The following is a 21997-nucleotide window of genomic DNA, read 5'->3' as shown; positions in this document are numbered from 1 at the left end:
ATACACTCTGAGTATTACGGTAACCCGTGTGCAGGACCCGCTACTGTGTGGACTACGGCCGAGCAGCCGCGAAATCTCGCGAGAAGAGCTTTCCATTTTGGGGAAGAGGAGGGAGATCCAAGCAGGGAAACAGCAGAAAGTGCAGGTAAGAGCAGGGCTGTGGCGCTTCGTACACAGCTGCCTTATCAGGTGGTCCATGTACTGGAAATAAACCAGTGCACCCGACTGGGCCGCTGTCCGGCAGCACAGCACCACCGGGCCCCAGGCAGCGTGCGTCTCTATCCGTCCGCTCACATGCGCAGTGCCGTCAGAACCGAGCCGGTGCTGCATGGCCAGCCAGTGAGTCTGAGCAGCGCTGCGGGTCCGAAACAGCGCTGATAGTGCTGTGAGACCTGCCCACTGCGCGTCTGTAGCATTTGCAAGGTGGGTCAGTATGTCCACTGCACTGCTTTATTCCCACGACATCAATTAGGCAAGTGCAGCTTTTTGTAAAACGGATCATTTCACCATTCTGCATTTTAAACTGCAAGAAAGTTGGTTAAAATAGCCACAGTTGGGTTCTCATTAAAGACAGGGTGTGCAGAAGCACCTGACGTCAGTGCTCTTCTCTGAGGTGACCCTGTCCTACATGCCCGCGTTGGCCCACAGTAGAGTGTCACAGTCCAGGGGCTCAGTGTGCCCTATCTGTGTTGGGTGTTTGTGCTCCTCTGCCAGACATGACGTGCTTGTGTTCATGTGATGTCAATGCATGTTTCTTGCAGATCCCCAGCAGCACAGAGGCCTTGAGACCGGGCACCATGGACAGTATGGAGGACAACACCACTGTCTTCACTACGCTGAAGTCCTTCAAAACCTTCCTCTCTCAGCACGAGGCGTCGCAGAGCCTGTCCGAGTCCAGTGTGGCCAAGAGCGATATGCAAATGCAGTTCAACCAGAGACTGCAGGTGGGTACCGGCCGTGTGCCTTGCACCCACGGAGTGAACCTTCCTCGAGCGTGTCAGCCTTCGAGGTCTTGGTAATGTGGCACACTACCAGCAAAAGTGTTCCCTGTTGATTATTTTTTGCTGCATGTGTTTGCACTGGTGTGTGTGCTCTCAGCTGTGTCACTGTGCTGGTCAACTGTGTCACTGTGCTGGTGTGTGCTGGTCAGCTGTGTCACTGTGCTGGTCAACTGTGTCACTGTGCTGGTGTGTGCTCCGCAGCTGGAGGAGGCGGCCGAGCGGATCCAGTCCAAGACCCACCTCCTGCACATGGACCAGGAGAAGAAGCAGATGGAGCTGAGCCACAAGCGCGCCCGCATCGAGCTGGAGAAGGCGGCGCACAGCAGCGCCCGGGACTTCGAGGTGAGGCCTGGGGACAGCGGTGCGGCGAGGGGCCTCCTCTCCTTCCCGAGTCGCAGCGGCTGCAGCTGTGGGGACCAACCCCGGTCCCGCCGAGCTCCACTCCAATTAGCGTCCTCACAGTAGAATATGTATATTGTAATAATAACGGTGCTCAATCTTCTGTCGCTCGGCTGCTCTGGCTCTTCCCCGCGCGGTGCCTGTGTCGGTGAACAGCCTCCCGCTCCCCAGCTGAGGAGATAATGACCCGAAACGCCCCGAGCTGCGGCTGGCGGAGGAACGCACTGTGAGGACTGCCACGTGCCGGGGGGGGGGGAGGTGCGGTTACGTAACGCGTGTCTCGCAGTGCCAGTGGGGGAGGAATCCTGCCTCTCTTTGCAGAGCGATCGGCCTGCATCACGTTGCCAAATGAATACCAAGTAGACGACTACTATTTACACGATTATCAATCTTCCTGGCAGCCCATTATGTGTGCGTGCGATTCCCCGAGGGCGCGGGTTCGCGTCGCCTTCCCTCGCACACAGCCGGGGTGCAGTCTTGCTGCGTTTAATTACTTTAATTCGAAGTACTTGGGCTTTTATTCTGCTGGTCTTTAAGAAGTAGTGCCGAACTTGAGGGTAGCATTTATCAGCGTGTCACACACAGACACAGAGACGCACACACACACACACAGACAGACACACAGACACAGAGACACACACACACACAGACAGACAGACAGACGCAGAGACGCACAGACGCACACAGAGACAGACAGACACACTCACAGCTCTGTGCCGTACCGCTGTCATCAGACCGTGCAACGTCTCTCGAGAGGACATGCGTCTACCTGCTGTACCTCTCCCGAGCAGCATACGATTTTATTAAGGGGCGTTCCTAATTGTGTCTGTGGGAAAACAAACAACAACAATAAAACACCAAGAGTTTAAAGTTAACCAGCCGTAACAATAGAGGAGTGGGGTTTCCATCAGCGTCTGATTTTAATGATGAAAGTCGGCCTCCCTGCTGGTCGTGGGTTTAGTGTGTTATTATTGCGGTTCAAGTGTCTCTTAATCGGAGGCTTTTCCCAGCATCCTGTGCGGCCCAGGTTGCAGCTTGCTGGGAGGGAAGGACCACCGGCTGTAGCCCACCACCCTCCCACTGATTGTTGCTTCTCTGTTTCGTGTGGGGGGGTGTAGCGTGAAGTGGACCGGAACCAGGATCTCCTGAACCGCATCAGGAAGCTGCAGGAGAGCGTGGCGGAGGCGGAGCGGGTGAAGAAGGAGCAGAGCGACGCCAACGGGGCCCTGCAGAAGACCATCGAAGGGCTGTGGAAGAAGCAGGAGGAGAAGGACTCCCAGCTCGTCGAGGCCAGCGAGGTACTGCAGGTGTACTGCCCCGGGGGGTGTGGGGCGATGGTGAAGAGTTGGGGTCATCAGGGTTTATGCACTAGAACTGTGGTGTCTGCAGGAACGCGCACAGAATCTGCAGTTTTCCCGTGTGAGTTCATGTCCTGAGAGTCTTCTTGCTGTCCTCCATTCCCAGTTCTGTCCTGTTCTGTCCACACTGTCCCCTTGTCTTGGGTCTCACCACCCTTTCACTGCTGGGGAGCATCACTCACTACGGTTTAAATCACCGCCTGCAGCTGTACAATACTACAATACAATACAACCCTGGTCCTGAGACGCCCCTACCCTGCTGGTTTTTGTTCCATCGAGCTCTCAATTACTTAATTGAACCCTTAATTGACATAACAATCTACTTAGATTTGACTTTTTATATTGTGTCATGAAAGAGTTGGTTCTTTAATAAGTTCTTTATACAATTCTATACTTAACCCCTACTGTTTAAAATAATTACAAATTAATAATTAAAAGGCTCAGATTTAGGAAATTATTAGTTCAATTAAGGGTTCATGTCTTTCATGTTGTATTGTTGGCTTTAACTGACCGTCCTTCCTCTCCTCTCCCTCGCTGAAGACGGTCCGAGCCCTGAGAGACGAGGTCCGCGAGCTCAACCACAAGCTCAAGAGCCAGGAGATCCAGCTGACCACACAGACCACGGAGATGCAGGGCCTGCGGGAGCAGATGGACTTACAGCGCCAGTAGGATCTGTTGTCTTTTGTTCTTTTCACCCTGACACTCTTTCCTTTATAAAATCCTGTTATGGTGGGGGTTTAGGTTGTAACCCATGGGCCCTGTAGTTTCTTGTCAGTAACCATATCTGCCAGGACTGGGGTCTCCTGGGCAGTGGCCGAAAGTCCTGCCTCACCCCCACTTTGTGCACGGGGCCCAGGTGAAGTAGGCAGTAGACCCTGGCAGTAGACATAAAGATCCGTAACGTCTGCCATCAACCCGCCCTCTGCATTACCACGATGGTCCGGGTCAGACGGGTTTAATTCTCTCTCCGTGGTGGTGGCCTGCGCCGGCGCTCTGACGTTTGTTCAGCCCCGACAGCTTTCAGACACTGAGGAACTGGATCAATTAGCAGAGGCCACAACTCTGAGAAGCCATATTTGTGAGGGTGTGCCTGTGAGAGGGCTTCGGTATAACTGTGGCTGTGATGATCCCCCCGTAAGGGAACAAATCCCCCCCCATACATGAGACACGCAGTGCTCACTCGTCCTGTGTGCGGCGCCGTGTGTGGTTGTGGACGGAGGGGCTGTTATGGTGAGGGCTGAATTAACCTCTATGCCTGCTGCCGGCACGGGGCTCTAATTGTGCCTAATTAGATTAGATCGCTGGAGGTTGGGATGAAAGTGTCTAATTTCAGTAGTGAGATGCCTTACTGTAATGTGGGACTGAGGTCTCCTGTCTGATGCCTTTTTCAGGGGGTACATTTTGCCAGATATATATTGTTTTCCTTTTTCCTTTTTCCGTCTCCCCGGCGTCAGTGGCCGACCTCTATAATGGTGGCTTTTTCACCGGCTTGCCAGAACGCCGATCTGACTGTAAAAGCGGCCCCTCTGAAGCGGTAAATCCAATCCTGCGTCCATAAAGTCCTGGAAATGAATCTGTGTTTAATTTAATCTGTTTGCGTGTTTGTTTGTTCTACCCCAAAGGAAATATCAGGAGGCCACGCAGAAGTGCCAGCTCCTCCAGACGTGTCAGTCCCAGAACTCTGAGAACGAGCTGAAGATCAAGGTACGCGCTGTTTCGCCGTCCGTGTGTTTCAAGCTGCCCGTGTGTCCGTTAAGATGAACACATCACCTCGATTGTGTCCTTCGTTACCGGCGCCGTGCGTGACCGGGCCTCTCCCCGTCTCTCCCCAGGAGCTGGAGCGCCGGCTGGTGCTGCAGGAGCAGGACTCGGTGATCGTGAAGAACATGCGGACTGAGCTGGCCCGGGTCCCGGACCTGGAGCGGGACCTGAGGCGGCTCCGGGAGGAGAACAGCTATCTACGGTAGGTGGGACGGGCGGGGGGAAAAGCGCACTTGACAGGTGCCCTCCGCCTTCTGGGCTCCCAGCCGGCCGACATTCACCGCGAACCGCCGGTGGGCGTGTGGGTGTGTGAATGTCAGCCGGCTGGCAGTCCGGAAGTCTGCTTTTTCTTCTCCTCCTCTTTAGAAATAAAGAAATAAACAAACCTGCCGCAGAGCCATTATCCACAAGATTTATGTAACGCGCTGCAAACTGCCCTGAGCTAAAAACTTGGTGGAGTTGTTTTCTACAGCAGTTTCCAAATCTAATTTCAGCACTCAAAGTTGCAGCAACGGTTAGTAAATAGGTTCCTGAAGAATCGGACTGGACGGTGATTAATGTGAGCTTCGAAGAAAAAAAAAAAACCTCCAGTAGCCGCTGATAAGGTTTATGGAGTCGGTGATGCTGTTAATAGTCTTCAAACCGGTGAAAGAAGCTCCCATAACCGGGAGTCTGTTGGCGACACCCTGGACTCCGGACGTCTGTCTCTCGTTGTTATTGCGTCTCGGAGATCCCCCCCCCCCCCAGATATCCCCTGAATAATGTCATCTCCGTTGTGTTGTGCATTTAATTTGAGAGAGATTCAATAACCTCTTTCACCCTAAAAACGAGCTCAGCTCAGACACCTTTTCTCTCCGGGTCTCACTCTGCGCCGGCATCTCTGTTGCCATCTCGGCTGACAGCCATACAAAGCCTCAGACGGCCAAATCTCTTTATCTGACTTTAATGCGGCCCAGACAGGGAGAGAGCCGGAGATCAGAATCGGCCGTTGTGGAGCAGATGTAGCTCCGCCTGGAGGCTTGTTTGTTTTTTTTCCTCTCTCTCTTCACTGAAAGTGTGTTTGTAGATATTGACCCGGACAGGCGGAAGATGGGGAGGGTTTCTCCCATTTCATAGGAACTGGAAGCTAAAGACCGGAGCATGATCTCAACAGAAATAAATGCAAAATATTGGTCTGCTCTGTGCCGATCTGACTCAACGACCACGGGGTGTTGAGCGCCACTCTTGTCGGCTTCTGTGGGATTAAAGTTTCTCTGACACTCATAAAGCCCCCCAGGGTAGCAAATCGGAAGTCTCTCCTCTCGTTCTCTCCCTCGAAAGGCCTGTAGGCCTGGGTTTGAACCGCTCTTCTGTATTTCTGTTCCTGCAGAGAAACCAAGGAGAACAACAATCTGCTGAAGGAGGAGGCGGAAGGCATGAGGAGGAAACTGCAGCGTCTGGAGAAAGTCAAAGAGGACATGGTCAACCTGGAGCTGGAGAAAGAAGTGAGACGCCTCGCGGAAGTTGCTTTTCCTGCTTATAGGGAGGGAAAACACACACACACACACACACACACACACTCTACATCAGCATTTGCGGATGGGAAGCTTTTATTTGGCCCCTCGTTAAAAACCTCATCCAGATGCCCCCTCTGGCCTAACAATTATTACATGAAAGTAATGGGCCTAAATTACCGGCGCTGTCTTTGCTTTGCGATCGGGTGTCGAGGCTCTCTCCGCCATGCTGACGGGGTCTTCGCACCTCATCACCGAGGCAGGGTGAAACCAGGCTGTTTACGGGTCCCCGGGAGCGGCAATGGGATTCTCTCTCGTTAAAGTCCCGCTTCGGAGCCGGAGACAGAGAGGAGGCCGCTCTCCGTAATCTCCTCAGGTTTTTATAATTAGTTTGGGATTCCTGCACAAGACTGAGAATATAAGCCAGCAAAACGAGTTAATTAGCGGGAAGATAATGATCTGGGCAATCGTATCTGCGGACACTTTTAACGAGCGCGTGTTTTAAAGTGGGAATTTGGTTTTGCGGAGGTTGTTTGTTCCTAACAGCCCGTCGCTTTGTCTTGCAATCTGGAAGCCACGGCAGGCGTTGTTGTTTGTGCAGCAACCTGTCAGATACGACGGCAAACCGTCGCTGCTGATGAGTTCGGCAGGATCGGGTTGAGGAAGGTTAATTTGTGTCGATCGGTCCAACCCTGAGCTTGGTGATGGAGGGTGTGGCTGGCAGGCTGGTGTGACGAAGTACATTAAACAACGAAAATTAAAAACGTGGAGTAATCCAAGTGATAGTCGGCACTGTGGGAAAGAACGTAGATGTCGGATAGAGGCCGATTTAATCCCACAAGTGTTATTTCTTTGTGATCTTCCAGCTCCGTCGGTAGTGTGGTGGGGATTGTTCAGCTTCAACTTAATCCACACAAAGCTTTTCTTTTTTTTTGTCTTCCGATTCGGATACTTTCGTCTGAGCTTTTTATATTCATTCACTTGGGCAGGAATTGAGTCGCATCTTTTTCAGGGGTAAACCTGGTCTAAACGAGGATGCTTTGTACAAATAAATTAACACATGATCTGGAAGTTCACTGACCGACTTACAGGAACCTCCCCTGCTCTTGGGAGCCACGAAGAATCCCAGTGTCCTACGGCCTAATTAACTGTCCCTCTTGGCCGCTCGTGCCGTAAGGGTCGCGTTCTCAAACTTGGGGGGTCGACAGCAGGCAAGGGAAGGACCGTCTCCTTGGACCCCCGCCGGCCTGACCTGAGACTGAAGTGTGTTTAATCGGAGCCGAGGATTGTGTCCGGTTTACCTGATTGAAATTGTGGCTCGGGCAGCAGGGCACCCATGTCATTTTTAAAAATGTATTTTTCTCTCCCCCAGGAATGATTTTAACCCCCCCCCGCCTTGTCTTTTGCAGAAGCTCTCTCTGAAACTCCAGGCGTGGGAGAATCTAGATCAGACGACCGGACTGAACATCAGGTGAGGAAATACTTCATCAGGTGACAACATCATCATAGCTGATGGTCTTCAAAAAGATCTGATAGAACCAGTGAAGAGTGATGTCTCTTTGACAGACGGTGGTTCTGGGCAGCAGAGACCCTGTGAGCTGGGGCAGGGAGAATCAGGCGCCACGCCTGGTTCATCTTCCAATCATCAATCACTGAATACCTGGAACTCTCGATGTAATTGTGACCCTTCAACTGGTCAATTAAGGCATTATGGTGTTGGTTAGAAGCCTGTGGTTCTCCCGGGCCCGCATGGATCAGCCTCGGCTCAGGGCATGGCAGCGGTGCTGGTTTGGTCAGGGCGGGGCCGGGTGACTTCTTTATCAAAACTATTCTACTCCTCGGATGATCCCTGGAGGAGACAGAGAGAGAGTTGCCGTTAATCAACGTTTGTTGTGTCATTAATTTCCCAAATGAGCCCAAGTTAATTAAAAGCAATTAGTGTCATGTATGATACATTAGAACACCTTTACCATTGACGAGACACATGGCGCCTTATTAAAGGACGTCAGTTTACACTATATTTTGGTACAATATTCTGCTTTTTGCGCCTGCCTGTCTCTAGTCTCTCCTGCTGGTGATTTAATTCCTTCATTTTTATGTAGCCACCCCCCGCCCCCCTAACTTAATCCGCAACGTTTGAGGGTTTCTGTAAAAGCTCTGTTTGTTTTTATTTCGTTATCTGTTGTATTTTAACTAGCTGCAGGATGTGTGTATTTAACCTAATCCTAATGCGTTTTTGGCTGCCTTTGATTCGAGCGTTTTTGCTCTGGGAGTGACAGCAGCTCCGTTTTTCCCTGGCGATGGAGCGCAGCGCATGTTTTGAGGCTAAATCGGGGGGGTCAGACTCCAGACCTTGGGGGCCGCAGTGTCTGCTGGGTTTAGTGAACTTCCGGCCCTTAATTGGTCTAATTAAACAATTAACTGGATTGATTGAATATTTATCTCCAGACTCTGAAAGGTGCTGTGGGTTCCGTGTTTGGAGTCATCGACCATTTGTCAGGGATCGGCCATAAACATCAAATATGAGAGTTTTACGTCAGCCCACAGTCAGTCGTGACATTAATTCAGTAGTTCGGACCTGCAGACAGTGCGGCATCCCAGACCTGGAGTATTACAGCCCTTATCTATTGTCAAATCCTCCAGGAAACATTTGGAACCAGGTAGGGTCCCTCCTTTAGTGTCAGCTGCTCTCTCCATAGTCAGTTAAGGAGATGGACAGGTTTCTATCCCCCCAAAAGGAGAAAAACAATCGAATTGTCTTAAAAAAAAAAAAAAAAATGTCATATAGAAGCTACATTTTAAGTAAACACATTTTGCATCTGTTCTGTAAAGCAAGTCATACTTTTCATTGAGAGAGAGAGAGGGACTTTTATTTGCATTATTTCGTTTGGCATTCGTCCCGAGGTTTTCACTCATAAAGCAATTTCATGAGACAGTAGTTTCACACCTGTAGGCTCTCTTAACTGTTTAGGCTTCTTCTTCGGGAAATGCCGAAGCACGTCTAATGAATGAGAATCGGAAGAGGGAAACTTTCGCTAGATGGCGTCCTTGAGTTGCGAGTCTGCCTCCCACAGAGGGGCTGTGATTTTGCGATTTTGTTGTTTTCACAATATCGCCGTTCTTCTTTCTTTTTATATTCCTAGGTCATCATATGTGGCAATCCGCACACGCCTCAGATGTATACTTTTTTTCCTTTTCCAATAATTCATGAGGTACTTTAAATAATTCATGAGATCTTTTGAAAACTCCTTGTTGACATGGATTCTTAAAATAATTATGGGAGAGAAAAAAAAGTGTTTTTAATCCGAATTGCCCTTCTCTGTTGTGTGACAGGCCTGCAGGTGGGACGGGCTTTGAGTCGTTGATTTGGTGTGTGCTCCGTGTGGAGATGTGCAATCATTTTCTCGTTAAAGGATGTTTAAGGGCATGATTTATAATTCAGACAGGAAGTGAATGAGCAATGAGGGCCCGGGCTGGTTTCCTGAAGCAACATGTTGTCGAGGTTGTGTAATGTCACAGTGAGACGGCTCAGATCTGCAGTCTTTTATTAAAGCCGTGCAGGAGCTGTGGGTGTTTTATTATAATGTGTGGAGCTGCTTCCTGGACTCCAGCTGTGGTGTCTTATCAGCCTTGTGGTCGGCTGATCTGACTCTGCCATCCCCCGGTGGTTACTCCCGGTTTGTTTTGGGCAGGGGAGAAGCGCTGCCTGTGACCCGAGACCGAGAAGCACCGTGCGCTCATCCTTGTTACCTATAGATGTTGTGACGGGAAACTCCCGCCGAGGGGTTGCTGCTGTGCGTCTAAACACACGTTCAATACGCCGGATTCAAATTCCAGAAGCGGACTGGAAGCTGTCCTGTACTGGCGACACCCTGGACTGCTGTGCTGAAGCAGCGCCTTCAATCCCTCCTTAATGGAGTTCGGTCTGGGAAGAAATGTACCGTAAAGTTCCGGAATTGGGTTAAAAAACTAGAAACGCCCCCCAAACCAAACTTGCATTTGGTCACTTTCCTAGTGACCACCAGTGCTGCTCTCTCTCTCTTCCTCACTCATTCTCCCTCCCTCTACTTCTTTCTCCCTCTTTCCCCCTTCCTCATTCCTACTTCCTCTCTCCCTCCCTCCCTTTCTCTCCCTGTCCCGCGTCTCTCCGGCCTGGTGCAGCGCGTAACGCCGTTCCCGTCTGACTGCAGAGCGCCGCCGTCCTGCTCTCGGGCCGATGGAGAGGCGAGGCCTGGAATCGCTAAATGCCCGCCTCGCCTCCCCGGTGCGTTATGTGATCAGACATAATGGAATTTAAAGCCAGCTGTGCCGCTGAATGAACGAGATCGAGGCTGGAGCCAGCTGTTATGAAATATATATGTTGGGACGTGAGCGAGTCTCTGAAGCGACCAGTAAAGGGACCAGGGACATTTAAAGGGGTGGTGTGGAGATCTAGTGTCGACAAAATGGCTCTCGGGATGTCTGCAGGTTGCACTTCCTGTCCATGTTTCTCTCGCTCCGATTCCCACGATCCCCTCGTCTCTAGTCGCCTTTGTGCTGATAAAGTTAGTGCACGTTTAGTAACGGACGGCTATTGTTTTAACTGTGAGCAGTGGCCCATGTTTGGAGTGCTTCCATTGAATAAAAGGCTTCATCTATGTAATTTTATTTAATTAATTATCTCCTAAGGCTTAGCCTGCATGTGCTTTGTGTTAAATATGCCCTTCAAAATACAGCTGTGTTAATATCCTTGTTAAAATCTGATTAAAAACCAAAATTGAGTTTTTTGAAGTCGATTATCCCATGAAATGGAATTTTTAAACCTAATTACGCCGGGATTTGCATATATTTCCGGGCACCATTGAAAAGATAGTTCAAATAAATGTATTAATGAAAGCCTCTGTGTTTTTAGGTGCCCGGCTATTTTGGGGACGGCTATCACACACAGGCGCACGCACAAAAAGATGCATATAAATCGGTAAATAACCTAGACTCTTCATTGACTTCCAACTTATTTTAAATTTAAATGTTGAAAATAAATCATTATGAGGATTATTAATGATATTTAAGCACAACTGACCCTATTTTTTATTTATTTTTTCTTTTCTTTTCTTTCATTCATTTCTTGATCACCATCCAGGTCTTTGATATTTAGAATCCTTTTAAATTTGGCTCCCAGAACTCCAGACTGCGGATAAATATTGAGATTTTCTTCCATTTCTGGTTCTTGTAGAGCAAGAAAAATACCCCCAACAACAGCCCCCTCTGTATTGAAGCCCTTGATGTTGAAGCCATCTTTCGGTTGTTTGCCCCTCTCTTCTGTTGCCTGGGGGGGCAGCCGCCTACTTTGATTGCACTTTGATACAATAGACATCAGTAGTTCAGTGAAACCCTTTAGATTTCGTTACACAAACTTATTCATGGTAGAGTACATTATGAGTCTCAATGACTTGATATTATCTGGCTTCCACTGATGATTAAGTTATTCAACACAAGGTCCATTTGTTCTCGTATTTAAACCCTTTGTAAGTTAATAAATAATTCAGTTTTAAAAGCAGGGTTTGTTATACATTTATAAACTGTTTTGCTTCCCTTGAACTAAAGTGAGACTGAAGTTTTCTTAAGACACAATTAATAAATGAACAGCTTATATAACTGCAGCCCCTGCACTGTTCCCAAACCATAACCTGGTGACAAGTTAACTTTGCAGGCCGCCGAATAGCGGAAAAGGAGTTTTGATTATAAACTTTCTTTAAATCCAGTCTCGGGCTAGCATGACTTCACAATACAGTTGTGTTTCTGCGAGGTTCCTCTCGGCGGGTTTAGTTTGTGTCCCTGTCAGTGTAGTTGTCTCCCCCCACCTCTTGTGTATTTATTATTTTAAATTTTCTGAATTTAATTTGTCTCTTGGAGGATTATCATTAACCTGGTCGTCTCAGAGCTCACTGGAGGCGCGCGGCCGCTGAGCCCGCCTGAGAGCCAGAGATTAGGAGGCTTGGCGCTGCCAGTTTAGTCAGGCTCCGGCTCGGCCGTGGCTTAAAGAGCGACGCTCTCCTCCCTCCGTCGGCTGACATTTGAAGGATTTACGCCTAGTGTGGGAAATTAAGGAAATTATTACCTCACTAGTGGCTCGAGCCCTGTGTAAATTGCACATTTTTTTTGCCTTTCACTCTTATATCTCTCTAATTTTTGTATTATGTTTCGAACTTTCAGTCCGTTTTCTTGTTAACCTGCTCTTTGTCAGAGTTTTATTGGTATTAAAAAGCCATTCGGCAGTGAAATTGAATTTCATAATGTCACCGGCATTAGGAGCTCGGACACACACCGACGCGGCTTCCTGGCATCCAAACTCCAATCCGAGTTTTAATAAATATTTTTTTTTTAATGAAATACATAATTTCATTGTCATTTGCGTCTCTGGTCTGAGATGATCTCTCCATGCAGGAGAGCGGATTGAAATTGCCCGCTAAAGACCTGGAAACGGAGGTAATTTAGCCCAATTAAGTCGATAATTGATTCTGTCAAGCTGTTAATTAAGACCTCAAGGTGGAGAGCCGCCCTCGGGGACCCGGGCTGGATAGACGCAGCTCATTCGGCCTTGCCACCGAGGCCCGGCACCAATCAGGGCGAGACCACGTGGCGTCCGATGGCGTGTACAGGAAGGCAGGCAGTTGAGAAAAGTCTTCTTATTCCTAGAGTTTAAGGCGGGTCATTAACCTAGATAAGAGAGAAACTGCGGTATTTGATAAGTTATTCACAGTTGATTGTAGGTCCTTCCTGCTCCGGTCTGTGCTTCGCTCTGTAGAAGATCTCTGAGGCCGAGGGCTGTGTTGCTGCTCTGCTTCCTGGCCTTTTTGACTGACAACGGTTTTACTTGACTTGTGAAGATGTTACTCTTGTCTTCACTGTGTTCCCTTTATACAGTAGGTATCTCTCACTGTCTCTACAGTCCAGTCTCTCCCAGCTGTGTTAGGCAGTCCGTCTGCTGTTATGCTACGAAAGCAGTAAATGTCTCGGTTATTTTGTTAGCATCTTCGTGCAGGTGAAGTAAAACAAACAAACAAACCAAAAACCATGTCCAGTGATCGTTATCTGTGCCTCTGTATCTGTAGGATATTTCCAGCCAAGCGGCTTTCCAGTAACTCTGCTTTCAGTAAGGACATTAACTAGGAATAAGTCTCCGTAATTGAATTCCGGGGCAAGGTTTTCCTGTCGGGGCGAAGTTAACTCGATGTGGTGTGCAGCTGATGATGAACGAGGACCACATGGCTCAAATTGGCAGCCTACGTCTCTAACTGTCATTCTGGCCTGTGGAAATAGTTCAAAACAATATCCCCCTGCCCCCTCCTCGGAGAGACATTTGCAGGAATGTGTTTTTGTGCCCAGAGTCACAGGGAAAAAGACAACATGAAACCCAGAGACATTCAGCTGGAGACGGATCCAGCTGGAACAGGCTTTCTCTCGTTTCCAGCTGAGGAAGGGAAAGTAAATCATGTGACTGTCAAGTTGTGACAAGAAGCGAGAACACTCGGTGCCCCGCTGTGTCTCCTTAGAAACAATATAACTGTGAATTAAGCAAACGGATCAACACACGTATTGCAAACAGAATCATTGCAGTAAATGAGCTGCAGAGCTCCGGGTTTTGGGTCCGTGGTGCTCAATCGGAGACGGGGAATGACGTGCAAGATAATTAAACGACGACGGGAAAAGCAACAGTCGTACCGATGGCACTTTGTGTTAATTTTCATCTGTTCCTCCGTGGCTTCAATATGCCGAGAGACGGACAGAGCTCTGTTAAACTGGAGCTCAAGAGCCGTAGTGATATTGGGAGGGAGATGAAGGTGGATATATAATCGCAGCAGATTAACTTCGCGTGGAGTTTTCTGAAGACGTTGAGGGATTTCCATAATTGAAACGCGCGTCTTTTTGGCGGGAGTGTCTGGCGGAGGAAACTTTAAAAAGTGTGTTCGTGTCCCGTCTTGTTTTCATTTTGTCTGGCATTATACGTAGGATTAGCATTTTAGAAGTAATCTGTTTATGGAAGCGTGCTGGAGAAGGTGAAAATGTATTCCTGAAAATGTAATTGAACCGCTGTACATGGGACGCGTTATGCCTCTCGTACGAGATGTAACAATGAGCCGCTTCCTGCAGAGACATTTGGCGCGTACAGAAGAGGAGGTTTGTCGTGGTTTCAATCTTGAGGTGTGCCGCCCAGACACTGCTGTCCTGGTCTTAAGAACATAAGACCGTGTCCAGTCGAGAGGAGCCCATTCACCCCATTGTGCTCGTTTGGTGTCCATTAATAACTAAGTGATCAAGGATCCTATCCAGTCTGTTTTTGAATGTTCCCACATTGTCTCTTCAGCCACATCGCTGGGGAGTTTGTTCAGATTGTGAAGCCTCTCTGTGTGAAGAAGTGTCTCCTGTTTTCTGTCTTGAATGCCTTGAAGCACAATTTCCATTTGTGTCCCTGGGTGCGTGTGTCCCTGCTGATCTGGAAAAGCTCCTCTGGTTTGATGTGGTCAATTCTGGTCTTTTGGGGTTTATATAGGGAGCTTCAAATGCTACACGACAAGTTAAGCAAATAACTGGTCCAGATAGGTTGGCCATGACCTAGAACTCCTTCTACTTTCGTCCGTGTTGTACTTCAGCGCCACAGAACCGGGTTCTCTGAGCCCTGGTATTAGCTAATCACCACAATTTCCCAAACATAGACTGGGAAAGCCCAGTTAGGACTACAGAAGCAGAAATAGAAATGGTTGAGATGGTAAATGACTGCTTTCCAACTCAATTTGTCAGGGAACCAACCAGGGAGAGCGCATGCAATTACTTGATATTTTCAAATGACCCAAGATAGAGTCAGAGGGACACTAGTTATGATTAATATGATTAGCTTTGAGGCACACATTCAAAAATCAAGGACCAAGTCTAAAACAATGGTCTACAATATTAGAAAAGCAAACATTGAAGGTATGAGGCGGCACTTAGAAGAGGTAGACTGGAGCACACTGGATACAGACTCAGTTGAAAATGGATGAGCATATTTTAAGAATATACTAATTGAGGCTCAGGAGAAATTTGTACCAAAACTTAGCAAATTGAAGACCAACAAACTGTGGCCAAAATGGTTTAATAGAGGTATGCAAAAAAATATCAAGAGAAAGAAAATGTTGTATAGCGCATACAAAAGGGATGGAGACAAAACAAAATACAAAGAATATGTTGAGCTGCAAAGAGATCTTAAGAAAGGGATCAGGAAAGCAAAGAGGGGAATAGAAAGAAACAAAGCTCTGGAGCTAAAACTAATGCAAGGAGCTTTTTTCAATATTACAAGAGCAAGAGGTCAATAAAGGAGGAAGTGAAACATAAAGGGTAAAAATGGAAATATCTTGGAAAACGAACAAGATGTGGCAGATGTCCTAAATGAGTATTTCACAGAGGTTTTCACAAAAGAAAAAACAGATGACATGCCACAGGTTAACAATCAGTCCAGTCAAACCCTAAGGGAGATCAGGATAAATGAGGAGGAGGTACTAAAGGGACAAGCAGAGTTAAAAACAAACAAATCACCTGGGCCAGATGGGATATTTCCAACAGTACTTAAAGAAATGAGGGAAATTGTTTATAGGCCGCTAACTCAAATATTCCAAATGACACTTAGAACAGGGGATGTGCCAACTGACTGGAAGACAGCAAATGTCAAACCAATCCACAAGAAAGGGGACAAAACTGAGCCAGGAAATTACAGACCAATCAAACTTCAAGAAAGATATCGCTGCTCTAGAGGCAGTTCAGAGGAGAGCAACCAGACTTATTCCAGGTCTGAAGGGAATGTCCTACTGAGAGAGTGAGGACCTGAACCTTTTCACCCTGGAACAGAGGAGACTACGTGGGGACTTGATCCAAGTCTTCAAAATCATGAAAGGCATCGACCACATCAAACCAGAGGAGCTTTTCCAGATCAGCAGGGACACACGCACCCGGGACACAAATGGAAATTGGGCTTCAAGGCATTCAAAACAGAAAACAGGAGACACTTCTTTATACAGAGAGTAGTCACAATCTGGAACAAACTCCCCAGCGATGTGGCTGAAGAGACAATTTGGGAACATTCAAAAACAGACTGGATAGGATCCTTGATCACTTAGTTATTAATGGACACCAAACGAGCACGATGGGGCGAATGGGCTCCTCTCGACTGGACACTGTCTTATGTTCTTAAGTGCTTTTCCTAGATGAAATGTCTCGACTGATTGCAAAGAGAAATCGATTTCAAACCCTTGTCCTGTGGAATCTGCAAATTGTTTATCCTGCATGGGAGGCGATCAGGGCAGAGAGTTTGTTTTTGTTTTACTTCATCTATTCGTGAGTTTATCTCCCCTCCTATTTTGCTCTATCTGGCTGTCTTTCGACTCCAAGCACCGGCTCTCGGTGCACACTTGAGTGATGCAGGGCTTTGTTCCTGCCGAGCTGAACACACATTCCTCTGCACTTATTTATCCTCTGCAGAATCCTGAGTGTTTCGCTTAACCTGGACAGCCTTCTGCCCAAGGTCTCTGCTGCTTTCTGTCAGGTTACCAGCGGGTGTGACATCTGCTCAGTGCTGGCGGTTACCGGCGGCTCATACCACGTCCTTCAGGACCTGGCCCTCGTTAGGACATTTAGCGAACAATTTCTGGGAGCAGTAACTCGCACGTAGGACATGGGCAGACTGAGAGAGCTGCTGTTTTGGCTAACTTGTTTTGAGTCTCCTACTGAAGACCATGCGTCGAGCTAGAACTTCGTGTCTTTTGCCAAGGGGGGGAGGCGGTCTTTTCTTGATTTGTTTTTTTCTAAGAGTGATAAAAGTTTGCTTCTCGTTAAGCACTAAAGTTTAGATCAGCTTTTCCCAACCCATAACAAGTTCTGAAGTGTATAATATGTGTGATATCTCTCCTCTCCCACCTGGATTCCCTGGGTTGCGACACCGGTGTCCTTCGTGTCGAAGACTGAGAGAAGAGGCCGTCTGTGTTACTAACTCTCGATCCCAGTCTCGCTTGGCCCGGGCTGTGTAATTAGCACTGCCCCGCAGGGATTGGTCCTGTGGGCTTTTGTTAAATTAGGAAAAGGGTACAAGTATTCACCTGAACTGGCCTGAGCCGTAATCCTCCACATCTATCAGACGGGTCATTTATTTGCGGTCGTTCCAGGCCCTGCTAACACAGCACACGAGCTCCTTCCAGACCACAGCGATTCATTAATCACAGGAAGTTTTCTTTTGTTCGCTGGTTTCTTTCTTGCCTTGGCTAATCCAGGGATTGGGAAACATCCCGCCGTCTGCTCGCCAACATCCGCCCCCCCCCTCCCCCCCGTTTCGTGCCACAACCGGGACCGGCCATCTTAATTGAGATGGCGCGGCTCGCGAAAATCCCCCGGCAAAGGCAATAACCGGGGTTAAAAACCGGCAGAATGAGTCCTGATTGCTCTGAACGGTGGAGAGATTCCATAGCATCTGTTTGTTAGAGGATGAGGGAGTAACAATTGAGGGGGAAAAGAGGAGGATGGAAGAGAAAAGAGTATAATACTAATGGAGAGGAGCCCTGCGACGCGCTTTGTTGTGAAATGTGACTGCTAATTATTCATGCACGGGAATCGGGCTCCACTAACCTTATTACGCGAGTGCCTAATTTAAAAGCATATAATTGAAAAAAATAAAGTGAAATAATTAGAAGTGCCTCAAGTGTTGACGCAGCAGTGTGTAAGAGTCTTTAAAAGCGGCACGATCTCATTTTCTGCCGGCTCCCCTCTCAATGGTTATATACATATATATATATATATATATACATATATATATATATATATATATATATATATATATATATACATAATACATATACATACATAATACATACATACATACATACATATATATATATATATATATATATATATATAATATATACATACATACATATATACATATATACATATATATATATATTTTTTTTTATATATATATGATCGGGACTGCATCACTCTTTATAGGAGTTACATTTACAGAGGAGTCACTTTCTTCTCCACACACTAAGATCCGCTCTGGGCTCTAACGCACACATCCTCTGCTGTCTGACTTGGGCTCTCTGTTGCCGACCGAGACACCGATGCGTCTTGCCGCGCGGTTGGGCTGCGTCGATGGCAGGCGTTTGCTCGGGGTCTGGATGCTCTGGGCCGGCCTGGGTCTGCCGGGAGAAGAGCGAGACGTGGCATTTTGATTGTATGAGAGTTCAATTCATCAGCTTCGATGTTTTGAAATGGGTAATTGATGGCGATGCACTTGTCTCACGTACTTCATGTGCAGATAAACAAACCCCTCAACAATCGCTCAATTTAACTGGGTAGATTTAGATTCTGCCGGCGAGACGGAGGGGAAGGCAGCGTTCCCGTCGGCTAATTTGACTGCGAGTGTGGGGAGGGATGCCTGCAGGAGAGCGTGATGGAGCTGGACGTCCCAGAAGGCCGGCGCAGGTGCCTCTCACAGCAGATGCTGGTGTGTGTGCTTCCAGTCTGTCTAATCTGTCTTATAAATCACCAGCCAATTGCAGGGCAGCGTCTCTAGACATCCCTGTACTTGTGCCTTTGTCAGAAATCAACAAAGAGTGCTGCCAGGTTCACAGGATGGTTTTCATAGTTTACTTAAGTTTAACCAGCTTGAAAACACAACACAGATTGTCTACTGCATGTCAGTGACAGGATTGTTAAATCGAAATGAAAATAAATGCTGTTTTCCCCCTCTTTAAAAATATTTGTGTGTCTAATCCTTAGGTGTGTGATTTATAATAAGTGTAAAGGGTGTCTCTTTATTGTGTAAGACACTTTATCCCATGCAGACAACATCTCCTATACAATAAGAAATCCCCTTCACAGGACCAGTAAACTTATATTACCTGCAAGCTCAGCTGAAGACGACATTCTAAAAGGTCCTGCTTTTCCCACCGTCAGTTACAACTGTATGTCCCCTGCCACTGTAGGGTCTGCCAGGCAGGTGCAAGCTGAGTGGCCCCCTTGACAAGATCTTCTCTGCAGCCTCGATGAGAGAGATTTAGCTGCAGATGTTGGGCAGCTGTTTGAATAATGTGTGGTAATAGTCTTGTGTGTTTGTGTAGAAGAACCCTTAAAATATGTCTGTATGCTCTTCAAAATGTGGATTAATTTATTTTTTTATGCTTGTGAATTGTGACAATGTTTTGTGTGTTTTTCTGGAAGCTTCATGTCTTAAAAAGATGCACAATTTGGCGACTTTAACAATGGGCAGTCGGTCATTCTGGTTCTGGTCTGAAACGTCAAATTAAGGGTCTGGCAACTCTTAAGCAAACTGACGTGATCACGGCGGAGACTCGGTGGGGGCGGCCTTATTCGTTTATATATTGATGAAGTTTAGGCGTGAGTTATTAGCACTTCAATATGAGATGTGCAGATGCGTATTTCTGGGGTGTTGCCTCTAGAGCCGCCCAGTAGCCCTCAGTGCCGCTGTTTAACTTTGACTTAATGAAAAACCTGATGGAAATCGGTTGACAATAAAGCACCGTAATTCCACATTATTCATCCGACAACATTCACCTGGAGCCGGCGATCGAACAAATGAAAATTAAGCATTTCCGGCGGCTCGGTATTAAAAGGCCTGATAAAAGTTTAATCAGTATGTAAATGGCTTTTAACTTTAATAAGAATGTGGCTCCCAGAATTCCTCTAGCGTTTTGTCCGGTGCCAAAGAATTCCAACACAATACGTGGCAATTGAAAGTGTGGGCGGATGGATGGATGGATGGATGGATGGATGGAATGGGAAGGAGGGAATAGAGAAAATAAAAAAGCCGGCTGTTTTGTTGAATGTGCTGCTATTGTTCATCTTTAGGCACCATCACATCGACTGCAAAACAGGCCAGCCATTGAGGCACACTCTGAATTATATCGGCCTCCTTCAGCTCTGCGATTGATAAATCTTTCTTCGCCTCTTCTAATCAGGCGGATGTGTTGGGCCCCGGGAGGGAGCTGGGGCCTGTTGTGTTTTAATTGGAGCCCCAGCCTATTCGAAGCCCTTTTAATCCTCTCGGTGCACGGAGGCTGAGAGCGCAGGAGCCAGAGAACCCGAGATCTCTCCGTTTTATTTACATGTGTCGGGGGACAGGTGTGTAATTCGTTTCCGGAGGTTATTAGTCTGGGACGCTGCCTGGCGGACAGATGAATGAAAAGTTGCGCCTTGATGGAACGGAGGGCTGAGACAGATGGTGCCAGAGCTAATTCAGAGAGATCTCTCACTTTATTAAACTCAGCACCTGTCAGCCAGGAGAGATGATTTGTAACCTGTGGGGAAGGGGGTAGGGGGGAGGCAGGTGGAAACCTGTACATTTTAAACTCCAGCTGAAAAATACATTACTTTGGGAGGCTCTGGGAAGTTTTCAGGTTTACTCTGTTACGGGACATGCTGCTCTTTGCCAGACCACTGGGGGCGCACATACTCTTGCACGCTCACGCACACACACATGCACTCGCGGTGTTACTTGAGGGTCCGTTCCTTTGCAGCGAAGTGAATGAAAGTGCTGCTGAATTTGCTCTCCGAGGAAATGGACATTGTAAAGATGGCCTTCGTTGGCTGTGAGATTTGAACGCGTGGGTTCCTTTTCAGACGATGATTGGTTAAAGCAGACCCCTGCCACCTTGACCTTGGGCTGCACCGTCCCCCAGGGTTTATGCGTGTCTTCCCATGTGTGGTGAGCAGGACGCTACAGAAGGGACCGTGTGAACGGGTTTAGCACGTGAAGGTTCTGATCTCCGATGGACTGGAACCAGAAGAGACTTTAACCCTCCTGGACCAGGGCTGTTGACTCTCATTAATATGAGTAAAGCTCTTTGGAAAACCACAAACTATTTATTATTTATTATTATTATTATTATTATTATTATTATTATTCACCGCAAGCTGGCTGTGACTTTGCGCTCAGTAATAGTTCAGTTATGTTCCAGCCTTGTTGTACCACCAAAGTTGATGCAAGATGTTTAGACGTCTGGAAGAGAAGTGTGGGACTCGGCGCCGTGTGCCAGTCTTCCCCAATGAAAAGATTAAATATTTCTGTTTGCTTCACAATTAGAGTGAGCTAATTAAACTTTTTTTTTCTTTCCTTTTGCAAAGAAAGGATGTAGTCTCTTTAAAGCTTATCTTGTGTTCCCATTGGTGTGCCATTGTGGTGCTTATCTCTGCCTGTTCCTGGCTGTGTTATTTTAATGTTTTATTGGTATGCAAGAGTTTAAATGAAGCCGTGCTTTTCGCCAACATACACTCACCCCTCCTGAAAATATAGAACAATAACTAGGAGGTCAAAACTAGGCTAAGTGTGACTTATTACAAATGGCACAGCTGAGAAATAGACGATTACAAAGTGTTAGGTGTGTTCTAATTATAGTATAACTTTCCCGTGTGTCAGATGATCTTGTTTTAAAGAGATGTGGTGTTCAAGTACATGGTATCTGGTGAGAATTCAATTCTGTGCCCCCTCAGACCTGAAACTGAGCTTTTGAAATGCACGAGCTGCATGGCTTTGAAAGATGAGAAGTCGATGCCGCTGAGAAGTGTGTCCAAAAAGGGACAGTTGTATACACGTGCTGACAGTTTTATCTTCCAGAAAGTGAAATATACACGTCCTCTGCGTGTGTGTGTGTGAAAAATGTGCGTCCCTGTGGTATATGTTTTAGAAAAGTTTGGTCATTTGAGATGCTGCCGGCCTCAGTGAAGATTTATGCCCCTGTGTTAGTGGAGTCCTTGGAGCCCGACAGGACACGGCCGGGCACGTGGGCCGATGTTTTCGGGAAGAGCAACAGCTGGGCCACAGCTGTTCTTCAGGGAAATGGGTTTCTTTGTCTCTGAGGGATTCTTCACTTTATTCCCTCTGCGGATGCTTCGCTGCGCTCCTCTTTTACGGCTTTAATTCAGAAGAACGTGTTGCCTCCTCGAGATGTTTTTATTTTATATATGT

General features: G+C 47.4%; 1 protein-coding gene across 2 annotated transcripts in view; it reads left to right on the top strand.

Annotated features, from left to right (window-relative positions):
* Positions 1-67: 67 nt before the first annotated feature.
* The window catches only part of mad1l1 (mitotic arrest deficient 1 like 1), a 210729-nt gene continuing 188799 nt past the window's right edge, over positions 68-21997 (top strand). The window contains exons 1-9 of one of the 2 annotated variants that reach the window (XM_066689196.1): positions 68-145; positions 762-944; positions 1203-1343; positions 2519-2698; positions 3299-3423; positions 4381-4462; positions 4591-4721; positions 5889-6003; positions 7422-7483. In XM_066689196.1, coding sequence (XP_066545293.1) covers positions 798-944; positions 1203-1343; positions 2519-2698; positions 3299-3423; positions 4381-4462; positions 4591-4721; positions 5889-6003; positions 7422-7483 — 983 coding nt within the window. In that variant the 5' untranslated portion in view covers positions 68-145; positions 762-797. The other variant, XM_066689197.1, reaches the window with a different exon arrangement.

Source organism: Amia ocellicauda, chromosome 17, assembly GCF_036373705.1.
Source record: "Amia ocellicauda isolate fAmiCal2 chromosome 17, fAmiCal2.hap1, whole genome shotgun sequence".
In the NCBI taxonomy this organism is placed as follows: domain Eukaryota; kingdom Metazoa; phylum Chordata; class Actinopteri; order Amiiformes; family Amiidae; genus Amia; species Amia ocellicauda.
The sequence above is the reverse complement of the archived record's forward strand: the minus strand, read 5'-3'. Positions and strand labels throughout refer to the sequence as shown.